This window comes from Phyllopteryx taeniolatus, chromosome 22 (genome assembly GCF_024500385.1).
Source record: "Phyllopteryx taeniolatus isolate TA_2022b chromosome 22, UOR_Ptae_1.2, whole genome shotgun sequence".
Classification (NCBI taxonomy): domain Eukaryota; kingdom Metazoa; phylum Chordata; class Actinopteri; order Syngnathiformes; family Syngnathidae; genus Phyllopteryx; species Phyllopteryx taeniolatus.
In genome coordinates this window covers 6,532,942-6,551,064 of record NC_084523.1, presented here as the reverse complement: position 1 = coordinate 6,551,064, position 18,123 = coordinate 6,532,942, and the positions used below count along the sequence as shown (strand labels likewise).

Here is an 18,123-nt window from a genome sequence, read left to right as displayed (position 1 = left end):
TTGTACATTTTACTGAAATACTAAGAAATTTCACATTTTGAATTGTTTGTGACTGTTTGGACTCAACAAACAGAGGAGGTGCTGCAGGAGTGTTTCCATGTCTGAATGATTTAGTTTTTAAAGAGGTTTATTTTCATTAAAAATATACATATTTTTTTGGTAATTGTTTTATGTTTTATATTACATTATTGTTTATGTGCAGCACATTGTTTCAGCTACGGTCATTTTTATAAACTGCAAACAAATACAGTGCGGCTCAGCCTCCGTCTACGGACCTCCCTGCTTGCGATGTGCTTTTCCCACTACATCAAACTCATTTGAATATCAGTGCACATCAAACAAAAAGTTGCGCAACTTCCCGCCGCATTTCAGTGTTAAAACTGTTACAGTTGCACACGTCGGCACCCTTCGTTTCCTAAAATGTTGGTAAAGTGTTGATGTCGCACTTTCCTCAAAAGCAGAGATCAGTGTGAAGACATAAGTGAAACTTTGTGTCAGTGTTTTGCGCAGTCATTTTACAATATTAGATTGAGTTTTGTACATGCACTTCTCATGTTCGTTCTCACTTTCCTAATGTGATGCTCTGAGATGCACTTTGGCTTTGAACATGCAAATAGTTATATTTTAAAATATGATATACACGTTTTTGAAGGCATCCATAAAAAGGAGGTCGCGACTTAGCAACAAGAGGAAAATGCGAGTCCCACGGTGACAACAGCTGAAAACCACTGCCCTAAAAATACAGTTGAGTTTATTGCACTGTAATGACTTCACCTTTCCTATTTTATTTTCAAAACAGTCACATTTGTAAAAATGATACATCAAGTATAATGTGCTTGTCTTTCTTACTCACTGGGACAAATCACGTTTCTACTTCCTTATAGTGAGTGAGGTGTGGAATATGCTCCTTCTGTGCGCAAATGAACCCAAGCGTGTCTATGTTGTGATGAGAAATAAGTTTGACTAAGAATTGCAGCAGTGTCCTTAAGTGACTGACTGAGGCGATAAATTAATCTCCAAAGTGTAAAAAAGAAAACTTCTCTCATGTGTCTTTCATTGAGACCCAATATAATTACTTTGAAGCTGTTTGTCATCTCGCATCTGGCTTTGCTTATGTTATGACATTCATCATTAATTCAGTCAAAAAAAAAACAAAAAGAAGTGTGCGTTGCTGTAGATGTTTTCGAGCCGCAGCGTCCAACTTTCTTCCCCCTGCAATGGGCCTCTCTCACCCACCAGTGTAACCTTGGACTCTGAGTGAGTGTGTGTGCTGGCGTTATCTCCAAGCGTGTGCGTGTGCATAGCCTATTCAGTCAAAGGAACGTATGGCTGTTTCTATGCTTGCATCTGCTACGACGTGCGCGTGTGTGTGCGTGTGTATGTGTGTGTGAGAGATAATATGACAGGGGAGCCGTTTGCTGAAGCCAGTGGAGTGTGGCCGAGTGCTTGAGGAGAGCGAGCGAGGGAGAGGAAGAGCTGATGGGAAACGTAGAAGTAGAGTGAAATAGAGAACAGGGATCAGGTGAGGATTAAAACGGGGCGCAACAGAATCTGGAATTTGGGCAGTTTTTTGTCCTGTAGGATGGATTAAATGATGCCAGCCTAGTTCATGTATTGAATGATGAACGTGGCACCTTCAGGCATCAGGAAATTGCACCCAAGGATGAAGCAGACTCTTGCAATTCCGTATCTTGGCTGATTTCTTTGACAAAGAAGCAGTGTGTTTCAGGTGTGCCCTAGTTCAAATACATCCACAGCTTCACAAAACATGTGCTGTAGCTCAAATTATGAAATCAATGCTTCATCGTTGTCTTTTTTTAATCAAAGATGTCACCTTTGATGAATCATATTTATTTTTAAAAAAATGATATTTTAGCAATATATTTTGTGTGTCTCGCAGCACACTTATTATACACGCTAATCAAGCAAGCAGGCGCGACTAATGTAAATGTCTTTCAACCTTTTCTCCCACGTGCGTCATCAAGGGCAAAACAAAGCAGTCCCTCGTGGCGGCCGAGGCCTACAGCACGTCCTTGCCGCACCTGGACGCGCCATCCGCCGTATGTGTGTCATGCATTTTCAAAGCACATAGGCGTGATGTGAATAGTAAGATTTGCGGCAGCTCAAACGCTCTGACTGACAGCGTGCGTGCCACCAGATTAGCAAAGCAAAGTTTTCACAGAGACCGAACCGGGTTTGCCGCCATGGTCATAAACTATGATGGGATTAGCCTCACCCCAGGGCTCGGTTCAATTAGATGCCGCGACTGATCATTTCCTGTGCAGCAGCCGTGTACTCAAATGTGATATTTGTGAGGCTCAAAGGGGAATAGAAAAGCAGCCGCTGTGGTTTTGAGTGGGACACATGCGAGCTCGAGAAGCAAATTTCGTATATGATTTCTTGTTGCCACGGAAGATGCTTGTCTTCTGCAAATTCAAATTATGAACAGCTTTAATTTTGGATCTGCGTCAGCACTGCAAACGACAACCTAATCTATAAGCATCTGAACATATTATGTGGGATGTTTGTTTTGCAGTCTAGATCAGCTCGAGATTAAATTTAGTTTTTTTTTAACCCCTTCACAAAAGAAAACGACTGTGGTTACATCATCTTCTCCAAACTAATAGCTATGCGTTGTGCAAAAAAGATAAAACAATGAGGAGTTTAATAGGCGGAAATTAATCTGCACGCAAACGTACCTCCTCCATTTTTAACAAAACAGGCTTACTCAAATGTATCTAACTTATGCATTTTCACTTGTTATTGTCTTAAAAAAAGACCAAAAAAAACACCCAAACTTTCAATCTTGAGGCGACATAATGCTGCCCGGCTCCCGCAACAATGCGTAAAAATAACAGACGATCAATAGTCTCGATTTGTGAAAAATATACAATCGACCATATTTGGACATAACGAGGTTTCGGCCCAATGATGGTGGCGGTAAGGGAGGAGAAATTGGAGGATAAAAGAGCGAGGAAGCGAAAACACAGAGGGAGGCGGGACAAAAAGCCACAGGCTCAGTGTTGAGCAGCAAGCGCTGAGCCTCTGCATGACCTGCTGCCTGCCTGCCTGCATGTGTGTGTGTGTGTGTGTGTGTGTGTGCGTGCGTGTGTGTACGTGAGTGTGTTGCCTGCTGGGTCCATGCTCGCACTCATACCGTGCGAGAGAGAAGGGGAAGAGAGCGGGGAAATAAGCAGTGAAGGGAGGAAGAAGAGTATTTTTAGTGGGGATGTGGAGGGAGAAGCAATCACATGATGTTTCTGGAGATGATGGCGCCAGAAGCGTGTGTGCGCGTGTGCCTATATATGTGTGTGTGTGTGTGTGTGTGTGGCACCTCCCCAAAGTGTGACAAGTCATGTCATGTGAGCGTGTAAAGTGCTGATGTATGCACGGCCCGGTACACGTGCGATTTGACGTGTTGATGATACAAGGGAGGATCCTCAGCAGATAATTGTCGGCCTTGCTTCACGCGTGCCCGCCTGCTGGTTGCCAGGGCGACGCAGGCGTGTGTCAACTTGCCAACGCCACACCCCCATCACCACCCACACCCCCACGTACCCCATCTGACAGCTGACACCTACCTGGGTGGATATTTCCATGTGCCACACACACATGCATGCACACAGCAGCAGGGATGATATGAAAGTGAATGCAGACAGTGACATTGACGCACCAAAACTTCTGTGTGTGTGTGTGTGTGTGTTTGTGTGCGCAGTAAGCGATGAATCTTTTATGTTGCTTTGAGGTGTTTCCTTGCTCCACCAGCACAGCGAGCGCACATATGGAAGCCCGCAGTACGGTCGCTTTCAAAGGCCCGCTTACGGTCATTATTCTCACCTCCTGTTTTGGGGTGTTATTTTTTTTTTTCCAACTCTTTCCCTCCCCTCCCCTGTCTGACGTCTCATGGCGAAAACACACCAAAGACGTTGCAAGCAGCGGAGCGGCACCTGCGTGGAGGCCGAAAAAGGCACGGCGCGCTTTCTCCCTGCGTGTATTCCTCCATGCCAGCAGGGGGCAGTAGTGCAAGCGAGGCTGCATGATAACCACTTGAAGCCATTGAAATGAAATGCGTGGCAATGCCTTTAATTCGTTCCAGCCCTATAAAAAGACACCGACAAAAAAGTTTTTTTAGAAAGAAAAATAGCACGCTACAGCAATGCTAGCTTCGTCAGCCCGTCCGTGGCGTTTTGCATTGTGTGTTAGCATTAAGCTCACAAATACACGGCATGTAATTCTATTTGTTTTGTGTTTAAACTGAAACAGGGAATGGCAAAAATACAGCTTGAACCAAGCACTTGTGCTCTTTTTTGGAATTATTAACTCTCTGCTGCTTTCATTTAGAGCTTTTAACTCAGATTTTTGCTCACAGCTCAAGATGAAAGATAATCGGCCGTGTCTCAAGAAATTCGTGAGTCGATGGCCACTGTAGTAAATCATTATTATCTGTTTACCGCCAGCTATGCGAACAAGCTAGTCACCTGTTGCTTAAGTAAAAGTGAAGCTGCAGCACTAAAAGGAAAAAAAAACACAGTGTGTCGTGACATTTCACTCTTTTAATAAGCAATTCAAATGAAACAAGCAATCAACCCACAGTGCTACAATGCTGAATATGTTAATGAGGATAAGCGGTATTATAAACCCTATCTATCTGTATTCATAGGTGTGGTTTTTTTCCTTTTCTTACGCTTCTTATCTTCATTTAACCTGTCACACTAAAGTCAAATTCACGCTTATCGCTGTCCTCAGCCATGTTTTGATGGGATATTTCCCAGCAGTCTGGAGCGCAGCATCAATAAGAGACGAGACGCTCGCTGTCACTTACTTAATCATAAAGTTCATTTGCTTTCAGTGCAACAGAGCAACAGCTCCCCTTCAAGTGCTTCTCCACTTCTTTGCAGCATCTCATCATAACCAACCTGCCGCGTACCCTCTCGTCTTATTTTCTTCCCCTCTCCGTTTATTCGTCACAATTCACGAGCATCGGTTGAAGTACTGATTTACCGCCTCGGGTAAAAGTTAAAAAGTGCAAATAGTAAAAAGCCGTCAGGAAAATAAATGCAGTACACAAAATATCGACTTCAGTACACTAACAAAGTATTTGTACTTCCCACCAGCGATGAACGTCGAGACGAGTACAAAGGCAGCCATCGTGAGGTCATTCCCGTCTTTTATCCCGCCGTCCGTACTTTTCCTGCCGTCGTCTTTCCACGCGCTTCCATTCTCCTCGCCCGCCCTGACAGCTCGCTACGTCGCCTCACAGACTGTGTGTGTGTGTGTGTGTGTTCCTACACATGCTTTGACAACATGTAGGCCTCCTTTGTGTGTGTGTGTGTGTGTGTGTGTGTGTGTCCTCAACAATGCCTTTGGTTTCTGCCAGCTCTGCAGTCTGACATGGGAGATTTTTCAGCCGCACGCTCGCTCTCACCCTCAGTAGTCAGCATTTTGGTGTGTGTTTTTTCAATGCACTCTGTCATCTGTTGGCATGCAAAGAATGTGTGTGTGTGTGTGGGGGGGGGCGCTCATCTCTGTGCGTTTTGTGCAGAGTGCCAAGGCAGATTTATTTTTTTCTATCTTTGCGTGCAGGTGTACCTAATAAAGTGTACAGTGAAATGCAGCGTGTCTGCAAACAGGGAGGGAGGAGAGCAAAGCATGGCGATGACTCATTTAAACAATCGCATAAAAGGCCCCAATTTAGACAGCGCACATTTTATTGAAGTCGCATTTACGGCAGATTTTCCTGTAGTGCTTCATGGGATAAATGTGACAATTTGAAGTAGTTCTTTCGCGGAATAATAATTATCCCTATTTTATCCATTTCCACCGGTGTCTGTTGTCGGCCTACTGGGCGATGAGACAAGGAATTATTCTGCTGACAACTGTAGCCAACGTGTGAATGATTCCTCTTAGGAAATACATGGGGTGTGTGTGAAGTCTGCATCCCAACACTGAATTAGTGGCTTGAGAATTATAATTACAGAAAAAAAGAACAATCAAGCGACGGAAGAAACAAGGAAAGTAACAACTCGTGATTTGGCAGGTTCTTTGTGTTTCTGCAGTGTTGTTTGTGTTATTGTCGCCTTTCCGGGACAAATATCTGACTAAAGAACTGGCTAATTGGGAACAGCTTGTTCAATTTGGGACAAAAAGCTGTGTCACAGCGCAGGAAAAGCTGCTTTTGGGTTCAATGGATAAAATTCTAGGTTAGCTAAGTTATGGTTCAGTATTGTTATAAGGTAATCCCGTAGGAAATGAAGGGAACTCGATATGATTCCCTCTGAAGTGATGGAAATGCTGTGTGTTCGTGTGTGTTATTAATTTCTCCAGGGAAGGCCTCACGAGGCCTTGCGTAGTTTGACCGGCGGAGCTCCGGGGCACCAGGGGGAAATCAGGCAATCTGGCCCAGCCTCGGTGCCCCTGCTGGGGCTTCCTGCTCGGGGATTCGGCCTCTCCCAGGGCGCCAGTCAGGTGCCAAACGAGGCCTGGCGTGTAGCTGACGCTGCCGACGTGCCAAAACGGGCTGGCTCGACTGCGAACTGTTGGCAGACACCGTTCTCAGGTTGATACAATCCTGTTCGCCGTCATGTCTTTTATTGTCTCTGTCAAGCGTTGGACACTTCATTAGGTACACCATCCTCCACCAACTCGCTGCAAATTACGAAGAGAAATGCATCGTGGAAGACAAACGTTTGCATATAAAGTGGGTGAAATTACAGTGACACCTAGTGGGTGGGTGGGTGAATTGCATTTCAAAAAGGTTTTATGTTTTTACAAAGGAAAATGGAAGTCTATAATATTGTAGTTTATAAAACATATCTGAACATAATTAAATATGTTGTCAATATTTAAACAGTTTGTATTGTATCATTAATTGATTGCGGCTCCTGGTGTGCAAGACTTGGCCACTGAGGGGCAGTACAATTGAGTCATGCCGACACGAACGACGAAGAGTTTCACAACTATTGTAAGTGACTCGCTAAGCTGCTGGAATATAAGTTACTACAGTAATTCTATAGGTGTAGGTACTATAAATACACTAGTTTGAAAACATCGTGGGGGGTCTGAGGCTAGCTTTGCCGAGTCCAATTTTCCTGTTGTATTGCCAGATATATATTCTTAAAATAATTCATATATTTCTAATTTCATTACTTTTTTCTTGCAATTCCCCAACCACGCCATACTTTTTACTTTCATCCACTTGCGTTTTGTAAGGCCCGGTGGGATAAATTGTCTTTACCGCTACCAACAACTACGCACTTCTCGTGGGCAGACTTATTTTATTTTTTTCTGATTGAGCTCTCGTATTGGACAAGCGTGCGATCTTGTTTTACATTTTCCTCCAGTTAAGAGGAGGGAGGGCTGAACACGCAGTTGGCACATGTGGACTGTGCGAGGAGAGCTCTGAAAGACTTTGTGAGCGATAGACGGACGGATAGAAGAAATAGAAATGTCAGTCTCACTTTCAGACCGTGGCGGAGAGAGCTAAAAAAGAAAAAGGTGTGCGAGTAATCGCTTTGTAGCAGAAGCAAGAGAAACAGATGGTAAGAGAGAGAGAGAGAATCGTGCGATCAAGATGCTGAGAGGAGGTGCAGAGAGAAGTGAAGAGAGAGATAAATTTAGAGAGGGAGAGAGTTTGAGCCTCCGAGCGAGAGGCATGACTCATCTTCTGCCAGCTGACAGAAGGAAGGATGGATGAAGGAGAGGAGATGGACGGCGAGAAGAAGAGGAGGAGGGGGAGCATGCGTGATGAAGCAGAGGAGTAGCGCACGTCAAGAAAACACAAAGCCCAAGGCCGCTTTTCTGTGCCTGTGTTAAAAGCTGCTAAATACTAGAGCACAAAAGCAGAGAGATGGATTTTCTGGAGCCTGTGTTATTCGTTCTATGGTGTTTTGCATTATTTGTTAGCATCAAGCTAAAGGCACTGTTTATAAGGCAAAGCTGTAGGATTGTTTTAAATAGGCAAGATGTAATTCTCTTTATGTTTGCTTTGACAGTAAGCTTCAATTGGGAATGGCGATAAATAGCTTGAAGCCGTTTTTTGTTTTTTTTCTTTCCGTCTTTATCTAGTTATCTCGTCTGCTATATGAACGCAGAAACGGAAACATTGACCAACGTATTGCGAGTGGCGCTGCCACCCGACATCTGCGGGACCGAACGCTTTCCGGAAGGATCCCAAATCCCCCAGAATCTCCAGGGTCGACCGCTTTACAACACACGCTGACCTTTCACCTCTCAGAGCGGCTCAGAGATTGGGGTTTGGTGGGGGCAAGTTCCCAAGTAAAAGGAAGACGTTGCGTGTAAATAAAAACATTGCGTTTACAGCTTGGCCTTCCTTCATTAGCCGTTAGTGGTTTTATAGCTTTTGCATTTACTAGGTGACCAGATGCATCTGTAAAAGGTGGGATTGGACTCTCAGGCCACGTTTTGCAAGTGGAAATATCCACTCGACGCGTTTTGCAGGTCCTCGTCCTCGCAGTCAGGTCATCGGCGGTCAACACAATGCTGTGCACTGTTGACTGTGTGATGCCGCTGCTTAATCCGCAGAGGAGCTGTTGGCCTTTTTTTCTTTCTTTCTTTCCTTCACGGCATTGCTCCCTGTTGCATGGCGATTGCTCGTCACCTCCGGGTACGAGTCCTTTCTCTCACTCGCTTGGCATCTCTCATCCGCCCTTTTGTTTCCCCTCCTACTCCTCCTGTTTTATTTCATTTTTTTAAATATATTTCTCTCACATGGCCCAAGTTGCTCTCCCGAGTGCTGACCCTCTCCCTCCCCCCCTTGTCTGCTGTGGTGGGTTGCAGCAGCGTGGCTCGACTGCGCCCCCTTACGCTTTCCAGCGAGCATTACAGGTCACCAAAAGCAGCTCTGCATTATCCAAAATGCCTTCAAGGGATAAAACTATGATTTTATATTGTCTTAAAAGAGTACATTTGATGAGTCATGCATTCATTCACGAGACTGATTGCAGCCGGCGTTTAGTCAAGTCAAGTTCATTTCTATAGCGCTTAATCACAAACCGCAGCGCGGAACTTTTAATTAGTCAGAAACCAGCATTGTCTTTTAATTGTGGGATAGAAAATCCAGCACAGTGTGAGGTACAACAATGTACAATGCAAAATCTTCATGTTCCTCCAGGTGGTGGCGATGTCGTCATAGTAACACACACAGCCCCATTCCCCACAATGCCCTGCGTACGTGTGTGTGTGTGTGTGTGTGTCTGTGTGTGTTTTTGTGTGTTATTATCATACAGTGTGTATGTAAAAATGAGCTTTGTAGTGAAAACGCATTAACGCATTAAATTCAAATGTAGGAGCTGGTGGACACACTTTGCATTTAGGGTGTGTATGTGTGTGTGTGTGTGTGTGTGTGTTTGTGTGTGGTTGCACGCTTTTTTTTTCAACCTCAGATCACTTTTACGCACGCAATTTGTGATAAAGGTTGTTCGGATTTTAATATAAATCTTCAATGGCCAAAAGAAGGGTGCAACTTGGAGCAAGGACGACTCAGAAAAAGAGCGGAATTCCGAGCCCCAAAACAGCTTGAAATATTCAAACCCGCGTTCCACTTTGCATCCAATCTCGCGCAACGCCAGGTCGTAAAACTGGGAGGGGAGGAGGGTGGCAATCGGACAGGGAGGGGTGGGAGGGGGTTAGTTCAGAGGTGAATAGGGGGTGAGAGAGAGAGAGAGAGAGAGAGAGAGAGAGAGCAAGGGAGAAACGAAGTGGCCGCAGAGGGACAGGACGTGCATGGATCTGTCGCTTTGTTGGTTCATGGGCCTATTAGCGTTTTTTTTGTGTGTGTGTGTTTGTTTGTTTGTTTGTTTTTTTTGTTTTGTTTTTTATCTCCCTTCAAGACAACGACATCGCACTTGCCACATTGCTGCTTTTTGTCGTGTATGTCGTTCTTATTTTGAATACTTTCTGGCGACTAGCGCGCTTTTTAATGCGTAAAAGCAGCTTGATTTTACGCACGTCCTGTTTGGACTTTTTGCGAATCAGGCTCCGCAGATTTGTTTGTTTGCTTTGTTTTGTTTCAGTATCGACCCCTGCCCTCTCTCACTCGATGTTTCTATCTTAGGCTTGCAGGGTCGCCCTTGACTTACCGGGCTTTTTTTTTTTTTTTTTTTTTTGTTTTTTGATTGTGCTTGCCGGACAACTTTCCAAGACGAACCCAGTCGAATCAAAGCCGTGCACGTGTCTCAACAGCGGAGCACTTTCCCCGCAACCGGGCGGCGCACCATGAACCGCACCGAGCCCGTGCGTAGACGGCAGGGCGGCGGGGTCCGGCACTTGTTCCTGCTGCTGGTCGCCCTCCTCACCGGATCCTCGCAGTTGTCGGCGGTGGACGCCAACTCGTGGTGGTGAGAAACTCTTTTGTGTGCGTTTTATTGCACTTTTACAGCTCCAATAAATAGTGTTTGATGAGTGAAAACAGGTCTTGTCATGTACGGATTAGAGTAAGAGCATTACGCACGAGTTTTACGCACGATTTCCTCCTCTTTACGCACACATTTCTTTCGTAGCCCAATGACAAAATGTGCACTGCCTGTTTGTGAGTGTTTTTGTTTTTATTAAGGTGGGGAGGGGGCACTTTTCGTCAGACCAAATGTGAGGGCTCTTGTCACAATATTTACCCTCAGGGAGCCCCAAATGGCCCGAGCTAGGGGGCTGCTGCTCGGCCCCCTATTGGCCCTTCAAATGTCCACACTTGTTCTTGACTTACAAAGCAAATGTAGTCCGCGTGGCCCTGGGGGCGCGGAATGTGCCGGTTAAGTTCACCTGGCTAATAATGATGTCCGCCACCAGGTAACCCGAGTGGCTAGCTGCCGAGCGGAGAAGGTGCTCAACCAAACATTGTCGTTTTGACCTCATCTTGACCTTTCACGCGCTCAAAATCCTCCGAATGATGCATTAACTGCACCGGAAATAATCATTATTGGGCTTGTCTCAGGTCAATGGCGCTGACCCCCATCCAGAGGCCGGATATGTACATCATCGGAGCGCAGCCTCTCTGCAGTCAGCTGTCCGGACTCTCCCAGGTAACTTTCGTTTAATCGTTTGCAATCATCACCGCTGTCCCCGTGTGCCGATTCTGACAGCCTTTCATTGATTTTATTGTATTTTTTGGGGGGGGTCTTTTTCCGCAGGGTCAGAGAAAGCTGTGCCAGCTGTACCAGGACCACATGATGTACATCGGAGACGGAGCCAAGACCGGCATCAAGGAGTGCCAGTACCAGTTCAGGCAGAGGAGATGGAACTGCAGCACGGTGGACAACACGTCGGTCTTTGGGCGCGTCATGCAAATCGGTAACGGTCGGGGATGCCGGAGAGAGTCGTCCCGATCCGATCGCGTCATTTTCAACTGATCGGTATTGGGTGAAAAAGATCCCGTGTTTGGGGGGGGTTGTCTTCTTAAGATGAATAGTTGAGATTCAGGGTCAATTTAAGCGTCTATTCCAGGTTTAGAGTACACAGCTTAGAATTATTCAGGGTTGGCGTATGAGAGGTTGAGTATCTGTTTGCAATTGCAGCTTTATCAATAACGTTTTTGTTTTGGTTTGTTTTTTTTAACTTTGAAATGTTCCTAATTTAGTGCCAGGAACTAAACCAAGCAGACACGTTCATTAATGCACACTAGTTGGGAATGAGAGATAATAATTCCCCAATTTCACCAAATTTGTAATTACAAATGCATCTTTGTTAAAGGTACAATAAATGTGCATCCACCTGTTGTCACTCATACAGCAGAATAAGACGAAGTGGAATGAATCAAATGTTTCTCACGTCAAAAAAAAATTCTGCAAATACTGCATGAATGAGGTTTGCTGATGAACCCAATAATTATTACTGCAGTAGCAATATCTACAACAACAATTCAGTGCCATTGTAAGTTGAGTAAACAAATTGCAGACAATTGAGCAGCAACCAAGCGTGAAAGCGTCTGCAGGCTCGACTGTAATCATGAAAACCCCCCCAAACATGTTGGACCACGGTCCCCGCGCGTCTAATTCCCAGCGGGGATGTGGGAACGCTCTCATCGACAAGTACGTGTCAAATCCGCTGGGAGGCAAGCAGACGAGGTGCAAGCCGGTCGCCGTCTCCGTCCCTTCTCTGTCTCTATTGACAGTCCGTCTATGTCCACCTCTAAAATGGAGGTGTGAGGCGCTCCATTGTCCCCGGCGACGCTCTTTTGAAATGCGCCGATGAGCTGACACCGAGCCGGCAGATCCGGAGCTGGCCTATTTGAAGTCTGCAATAAAGCCACCATGCGGGCGGCGCTCTTAATGATACGTGCGCCGCGTCCACGCGCGCATACCTGCGCGTCCGCTGCGAGTGCGCGCGTGTGTGCGGATTGCACGCCGCACCGAAACGGCCTAACCATCATAACTTGCGCACACCAAAAGAAAGAAAAAAAAAAAAAAAAAAAAACAGAGAAAGATATAGCAACACTGAATACGGAGAAAGATGGATTTATTAATTCACGAGTGTCCAAGAACAGCAATAATTGATTGTTGGAATGCATAAGAAAAAACAAAGGAGGATTTTAACATTAGTATAGCAGCACAGAATACTGTAAATAGTATTACCTCACCGAATTCAGGAGTGATAGGCAACAACCCAAGAATAATAATAAACAATTATTACGATAAACAATTTATCATATTCATTCCAATGGCTTTAAAATGACATTGGTTCAGATTGGACAGTACATTGCTAATATAAAATGAAAAACAGATACCGCAAAGCACACTTATGTAAATGTATACATTGTATTCTATGATGTGCATACTTGGCTTAAAAATGACACACAAACAGTAAACGACAAGTTTAACATTGGCCTATCAAACACAACATACCTTAAGCACTGCTTCTAAAAAAGGGCCGAAAGTGTGAAGTTGAACAAAAAGTAGCAGCAGGCTGTTTGCTGTTCTCATGTAAATTGCTTGGTTTCACAGCACTTAACCCCTTGCTTGGCTTTCCAGTAGCCATCCCAAGCGGTTTTGTGTATTAAATCCACTGAATGGGACATGCGGGACTCGTGTTGTGTATTCCAAAATGTGGTCTGGGAATCTTTAATATGCTCTGCTGAGTCGATGAGGAGGAGGAGGAGACGCTTTACTGTTACAGCACCAACAAAGCAAGGGGCCGTAAAGTTTGGCTGTGGAAGACCCCGCATTATTAAACAAAAAGTTTAACATCATGTTCATGCATCACTGATTTGAATTTGAATTTTAATTTATATATATATATATGTGTGTATATATATGTGTATATATATATATATATATATATGTGTGTGTATATATATATATATATGTGTATATATATATATATATATATATATATATACACCTATCCTCCGTTATTTGTTGAAAATTGCACCTATTCGCTAGGCCAATGCAATAACAACATTTGAATATTTGAACGCAGACAGTGGAGCAACATATGTTGATAGATAACACCGGGTTACAAAAAAGTTTTATTTTTTTTTTAAACTGATTTAAGACCATTTTCCATCGCTAAATCTGAAAATGACATCCCTTTCTTTTGTTCAGGTCGGGTTTTTATGCCAAGTTGTTAACAGTTTATTCATCAAATGTTACAAACTTTGCTTACTCTAAATTGAATAGTGGACATTAATAAAAGTAAGTACCTGTAAATTGAATGCTACGTTCATTCGGGGCATGAACCTCCGTTTATTTGAACCTCTAAAGCGAAAACACCTGTATATGTCAACAAAAACGTGGCCTTAGTTCGAAATTCATTCAGCACATCAAAGTTGTCATTAATCAGCTTAAAAAAAAAACAAATTGTTATTGACCAAAATAATATAACAATACTCACAGGGATATATTCTTTATCCTCTGCGAAGAATGACGAATATTACTGCAGCTTACCGAGGAGCTAAATCCGTCTCAATGTACAGTATATTCTCAAGTCTGTATTATATCACCCGTGCTTACCCTGGTGCGCGTGAACTCAAAAAGTATCCCCCCCCCCCGTTTATAGACTGGGGTTCACTGTTCTTGAACTTAACCAGAGTTTGCACCTCCAACACACTATTGTCTATTGTTGACTTGTGCAGGGTGTGAGGTAGCTGCCTGTTTCCTGTCAACACACACACACGCACGACAACACACGCTACGAGGATTTAATGTTCTCGCTGGCTCTCCTCCAGGCTCCAGGGAAACGGCCTTCACCTACGCCATCAGCGCCGCCGGCGTGGTCAACGCCATCAGCCGGGCGTGCCGCGAGGGCGAGCTATCCACGTGCGGCTGCAGCCGGGCGGGGCGGCCCCGGGACCTGCCCCGCGACTGGCTGTGGGGCGGCTGCGGCGACAACGTGCACTACGGCTACCGCTTCGCCCGCGAGTTCGTGGACGCCCGGGAGCGCGAGAAGAACTTCCCCCGCGGCTCGGCCGAGCACTCGCGCACTCTGATGAACCTGCAGAACAACGAAGCGGGACGACAGGTACTGAAAAATGACATTTCCCGCAATTTAGTCACACGTGGCGCTCAAGTTTAGACATCTGGAGTGTCCTCTCCTTCTCAGTCAGGAATGTGTGGGTGAGTCAAGGTGGCCCCCGACCGCCTGACCTGGCGGCATTTTGTGTGTGTGTGTGTGTGTGTGTGTGTGTTTGTCAAGGTTATTTATTGGGAGGGTCCAAATGGTTCGAACTGCTAACGTCCTTGGAGTCTGGCTAGGTCACCCGGTCAATGTGCATTCCAGCAGGGTAGCTAACACACATACTAGATAAGAGATAGACCGATATGCTTGTTTTTTCAGGGACGATACCGATTATTAGTAATCAAGGAGGGCGATATTCATTTGCAGTAAAAGGGAAAATATTGGCGTCAATGTTAAATAATACACACTCCGAGACTTTGTTTAAATGCTTTTAAGCATATATGGCTTTCAGATTTGCAACATATTCAAGTTTTTTTTTTTTTAAATCTTAGACTGTAGACACCAAGGAGCTCCCACGCTAAGCAGCATGTCTTAGAAAGTGAAATGAAAACTTAAACAAATAGCTGCCTGAGTTTTTTTTAAAAATTTTTTGGGACTGTAAATAAAGTTGTCTCAAAGTTATATATAACTGAAATATTAATCTTTCACTCATCTTTGTTTTAAGTTCAAACAAAAACCAAATGTGCCGGGAGTTTCCATGGTCAGCAGCATCTCTTCAAAAGGGGAAAAAAAAAAAAAAAAAAAAAGACAATTGAAATAGTTCCCTGGTCTCTTATCAGCCATAGGATTTTTTTTTTTTAAAAAGGCCGATGCTGATATCCGTCAAAATGCCGAATATCGGCATTAATAATCGATAATCACTAACACGATTGCAGCAAGACAATATGTTGTCCACTTTTGTTAGCATGGAGACATTGATGAGAATATTGGACTCATTTTCAAGGTTTTCAAGGTACAATGGGAGTTGTTTGAGAAGGCCCTAAAAGGAACCTTTCACCTTTGATTAGGCTCCACATCCACCGACACACACACACACACACACACACACACACACACACACAGCCTCGTAAAAGGTCCATTTGCCGGTTTCTGTTGGACGGAGCAGGAGGAGAATGTGTTTGTCCAAGCTGTTTACAAGACAAGAGGCCCGAGTGCGTTTAATGCGTGCACGCGTCCCCTCACGTTTGATTTGTGCGAGAGACAGTGAGCCTGGTTTTGTGTGTGTGTGGCTGACGTCAAAGGTCAGGGCCTGGCGAGCTTGCGTTTCTGCTGCGAGGGTCCCGCTGGGGCTGGAAGAAAGTCTCGGAGAGATGCTGTACACACACGCACACATTTTCCTCTTGCATTGTTTCCTGTCCATTCGAACGGAAGAGAGATGAAACACAGGAGAGAGGGGGGGGGGGGAAACTCGCTTTTTTTTCTTTGGGCCGACACAGTGGTTTGTCCTGAGCGGTATTTGTCCCGCTCGGTTGAACAAGGCAAACCACGGCGCTTTTGTGTGGAGGTGACAGGGGCGTGCCGCTATCAGTGTGTCTGAGCGTTTAGCTTCATTTGACTTGTGCACAAAGGCAGACAACGTGTGTGTGTGTGCGCGTGTGTGTGTGCGTGTGTTACAAGCATCTGCAGACAGAGACGCAGGGTGAGCGATGGACCTCCGTCACACTCCCCCGACTCTCAAAGACTCGCACACACACACACCGGGGCTCACTGTCTCTGTTTGACACAAATCAAATGAGGCAACACTTGTCTCACACACACACTCACACACACACACACACACACACAAACTGCAATGTACATTCTCAGCCTAAACTCCCAAAACCTCCCCTGAGAACACATTTGTCTTTCATCGCCAGGATTTTTTTGTAGCAAACTCAAACAATGACGCCCGCTATCGCTAAAAGACGAGCGCTTCATCTTTGTCTGAGTGAGGGGAAAAAAGAGGAAAAACTAAATAGTCGTAAACAAAAAAAATAATAAAAGTCATTATGTTTGATGCGTGCAAGTGAATCAATTTTGCAAGCAGAGTGGATAAATCCCCCTTTTTCCCTCTGGGACACTTTGAAGCGTGACAATGTAGAAAATCCATAATAGATTTGAAGCTCTACTTGTTGCAGTAAGTTAAATTAAAGTGGTTTCCTCAAAGTGAACAGGGGTGACCGGCAGGCCTCAGGTTTGATTCCTCTGGTCGAACATGAGCGACTTCGGTCTCATCAGCGGTTATCCTGTGCAATTGCGACACGCAGTTATCTGAACAGCTATGCCAACACCTCGAACATCTCCCATTCCTTCAGAGAAGCCGCTCGCATGGTTGCTTTAGAGCGCCTCGTTGTCAGCCGTGCACGTGCACGCAACTGTCCTTCCATCAACTACTTACATTAACACAGCACCACGGTACGTTTAGGAAGTCAAAACAAGAGGGACGTATACTGTTTCGTCCCTACACACACACACGCAGGCACGCACGGCTCCTGACCTATTGTTCCTGACAAGACCGTGTCTCCATCATGGATGACTGACCGTGTCAGTGAGCCCAGCAGGCGTGTCCCACCAAAGAGCACAGTGTGACGCTTATAACACACACAGCATGAGCTCATATATGGGGAGGGGGGGGGGGGAAATAACAACTAAGCATACCTGACATCATGTTTTTGGAAAAACATGGAGCTACTTATAGTGTCATGTCCAAAGAAGATCTGTATTTTTAATAATACACCTTGGAAACAAACACACATTGTCTCACCTCCATTGAAGTCAACGTATAAAACAACAGGCCTGACAAAATGTCATTGTTTGTCCAAAAGCAGGGGTCAGAGAGGTTGGATGGCGGGATTGCAGGGTGGCGAGTGCTATACCTGCTGGGTAGGAAAGAAGAGGGGGCAACAGGAGCGGGATTGCAGAGGGGGGGGGGTCAGGGTTCAGAGGTTAACAGAGGGGAAAAGGTAATTGGGATCAGGCAACCCGAGGAGAGGACAGGCAGTGATGTGAGTCCCGTATAAAGAACACAGAGAGTTTTATGTGTGCGGCAAACGCTAAAAAGAACACAAAGCATGATGAGTGATCTCCTTGGTATGATGCGTGTGTGCCTTTCAGGGGTGCACCGGGGGGTTAATGCAAGAGGTCTGGTCAGACTCGCCCCTAAAGTCCACTGCAGATAGCACCATAAATCTCCTTGTATTTCCTGTTCTGTATTTTCTTTCTTTTGGTGCATGTAACCCTGCGCACAAGATGCTTAGGTCAGACTCTGACAAAACTTTCTATTAGAAGACAAAATGAAAGTGGGTTCAAATTCTTCTTAGGGCCCCATAAAGGCTTGGGCCAGCACTGTTAACACACAAAGAGATTGGCGTTTACATGAGTTGGAACACTGTAGTTACAAACTGGCTCCACAAGAGGGAAGTATTGTGGCATCCAACACAACACTCAGAAACTTTTTTTTCTCACTTTTTGTTTAAGCTTAGAATATGAGAATGTATGTGATCTGACTGAATCTTCTAGGCGGTGTACAACCTCGCCAACGTGGCCTGCAAGTGTCATGGCGTGTCGGGTTCGTGCAGTCTGAAGACGTGCTGGCTCCAGCTGGCCGATTTCCGGCGCGTGGGCGAGTTCCTTAAGGAGAAGTACGACAGCGCCGCGGCCATGCGCATCGGACGCAAGGTA

The 18,123-nt window shown here is 45.1% G+C and overlaps 1 protein-coding gene across 3 annotated transcripts in view; it reads left to right on the top strand.

Moving 5' to 3' along the window:
• wnt5b (wingless-type MMTV integration site family, member 5b) overlaps window positions 1-18,123 on the top strand; it is a 42,858-nt gene that overhangs the window by 23,331 nt on the left and 1,404 nt on the right. For 2 of the 3 annotated variants that reach the window (XM_061762925.1, XM_061762924.1), the window contains exons 2-6: window positions 10,201-10,355; window positions 10,946-11,033; window positions 11,142-11,301; window positions 14,174-14,466; window positions 17,962-18,120. In XM_061762925.1, coding sequence (XP_061618909.1) covers window positions 10,234-10,355; window positions 10,946-11,033; window positions 11,142-11,301; window positions 14,174-14,466; window positions 17,962-18,120 — 822 coding nt within the window. In that variant the 5' untranslated portion in view covers window positions 10,201-10,233. Of the gene's footprint in view, window positions 1-6,324; window positions 6,557-10,200; window positions 10,356-10,945; window positions 11,034-11,141; window positions 11,302-14,173; window positions 14,467-17,961; window positions 18,121-18,123 lie in introns of all 3 variants that reach the window. The other variant, XM_061762926.1, reaches the window with a different exon arrangement.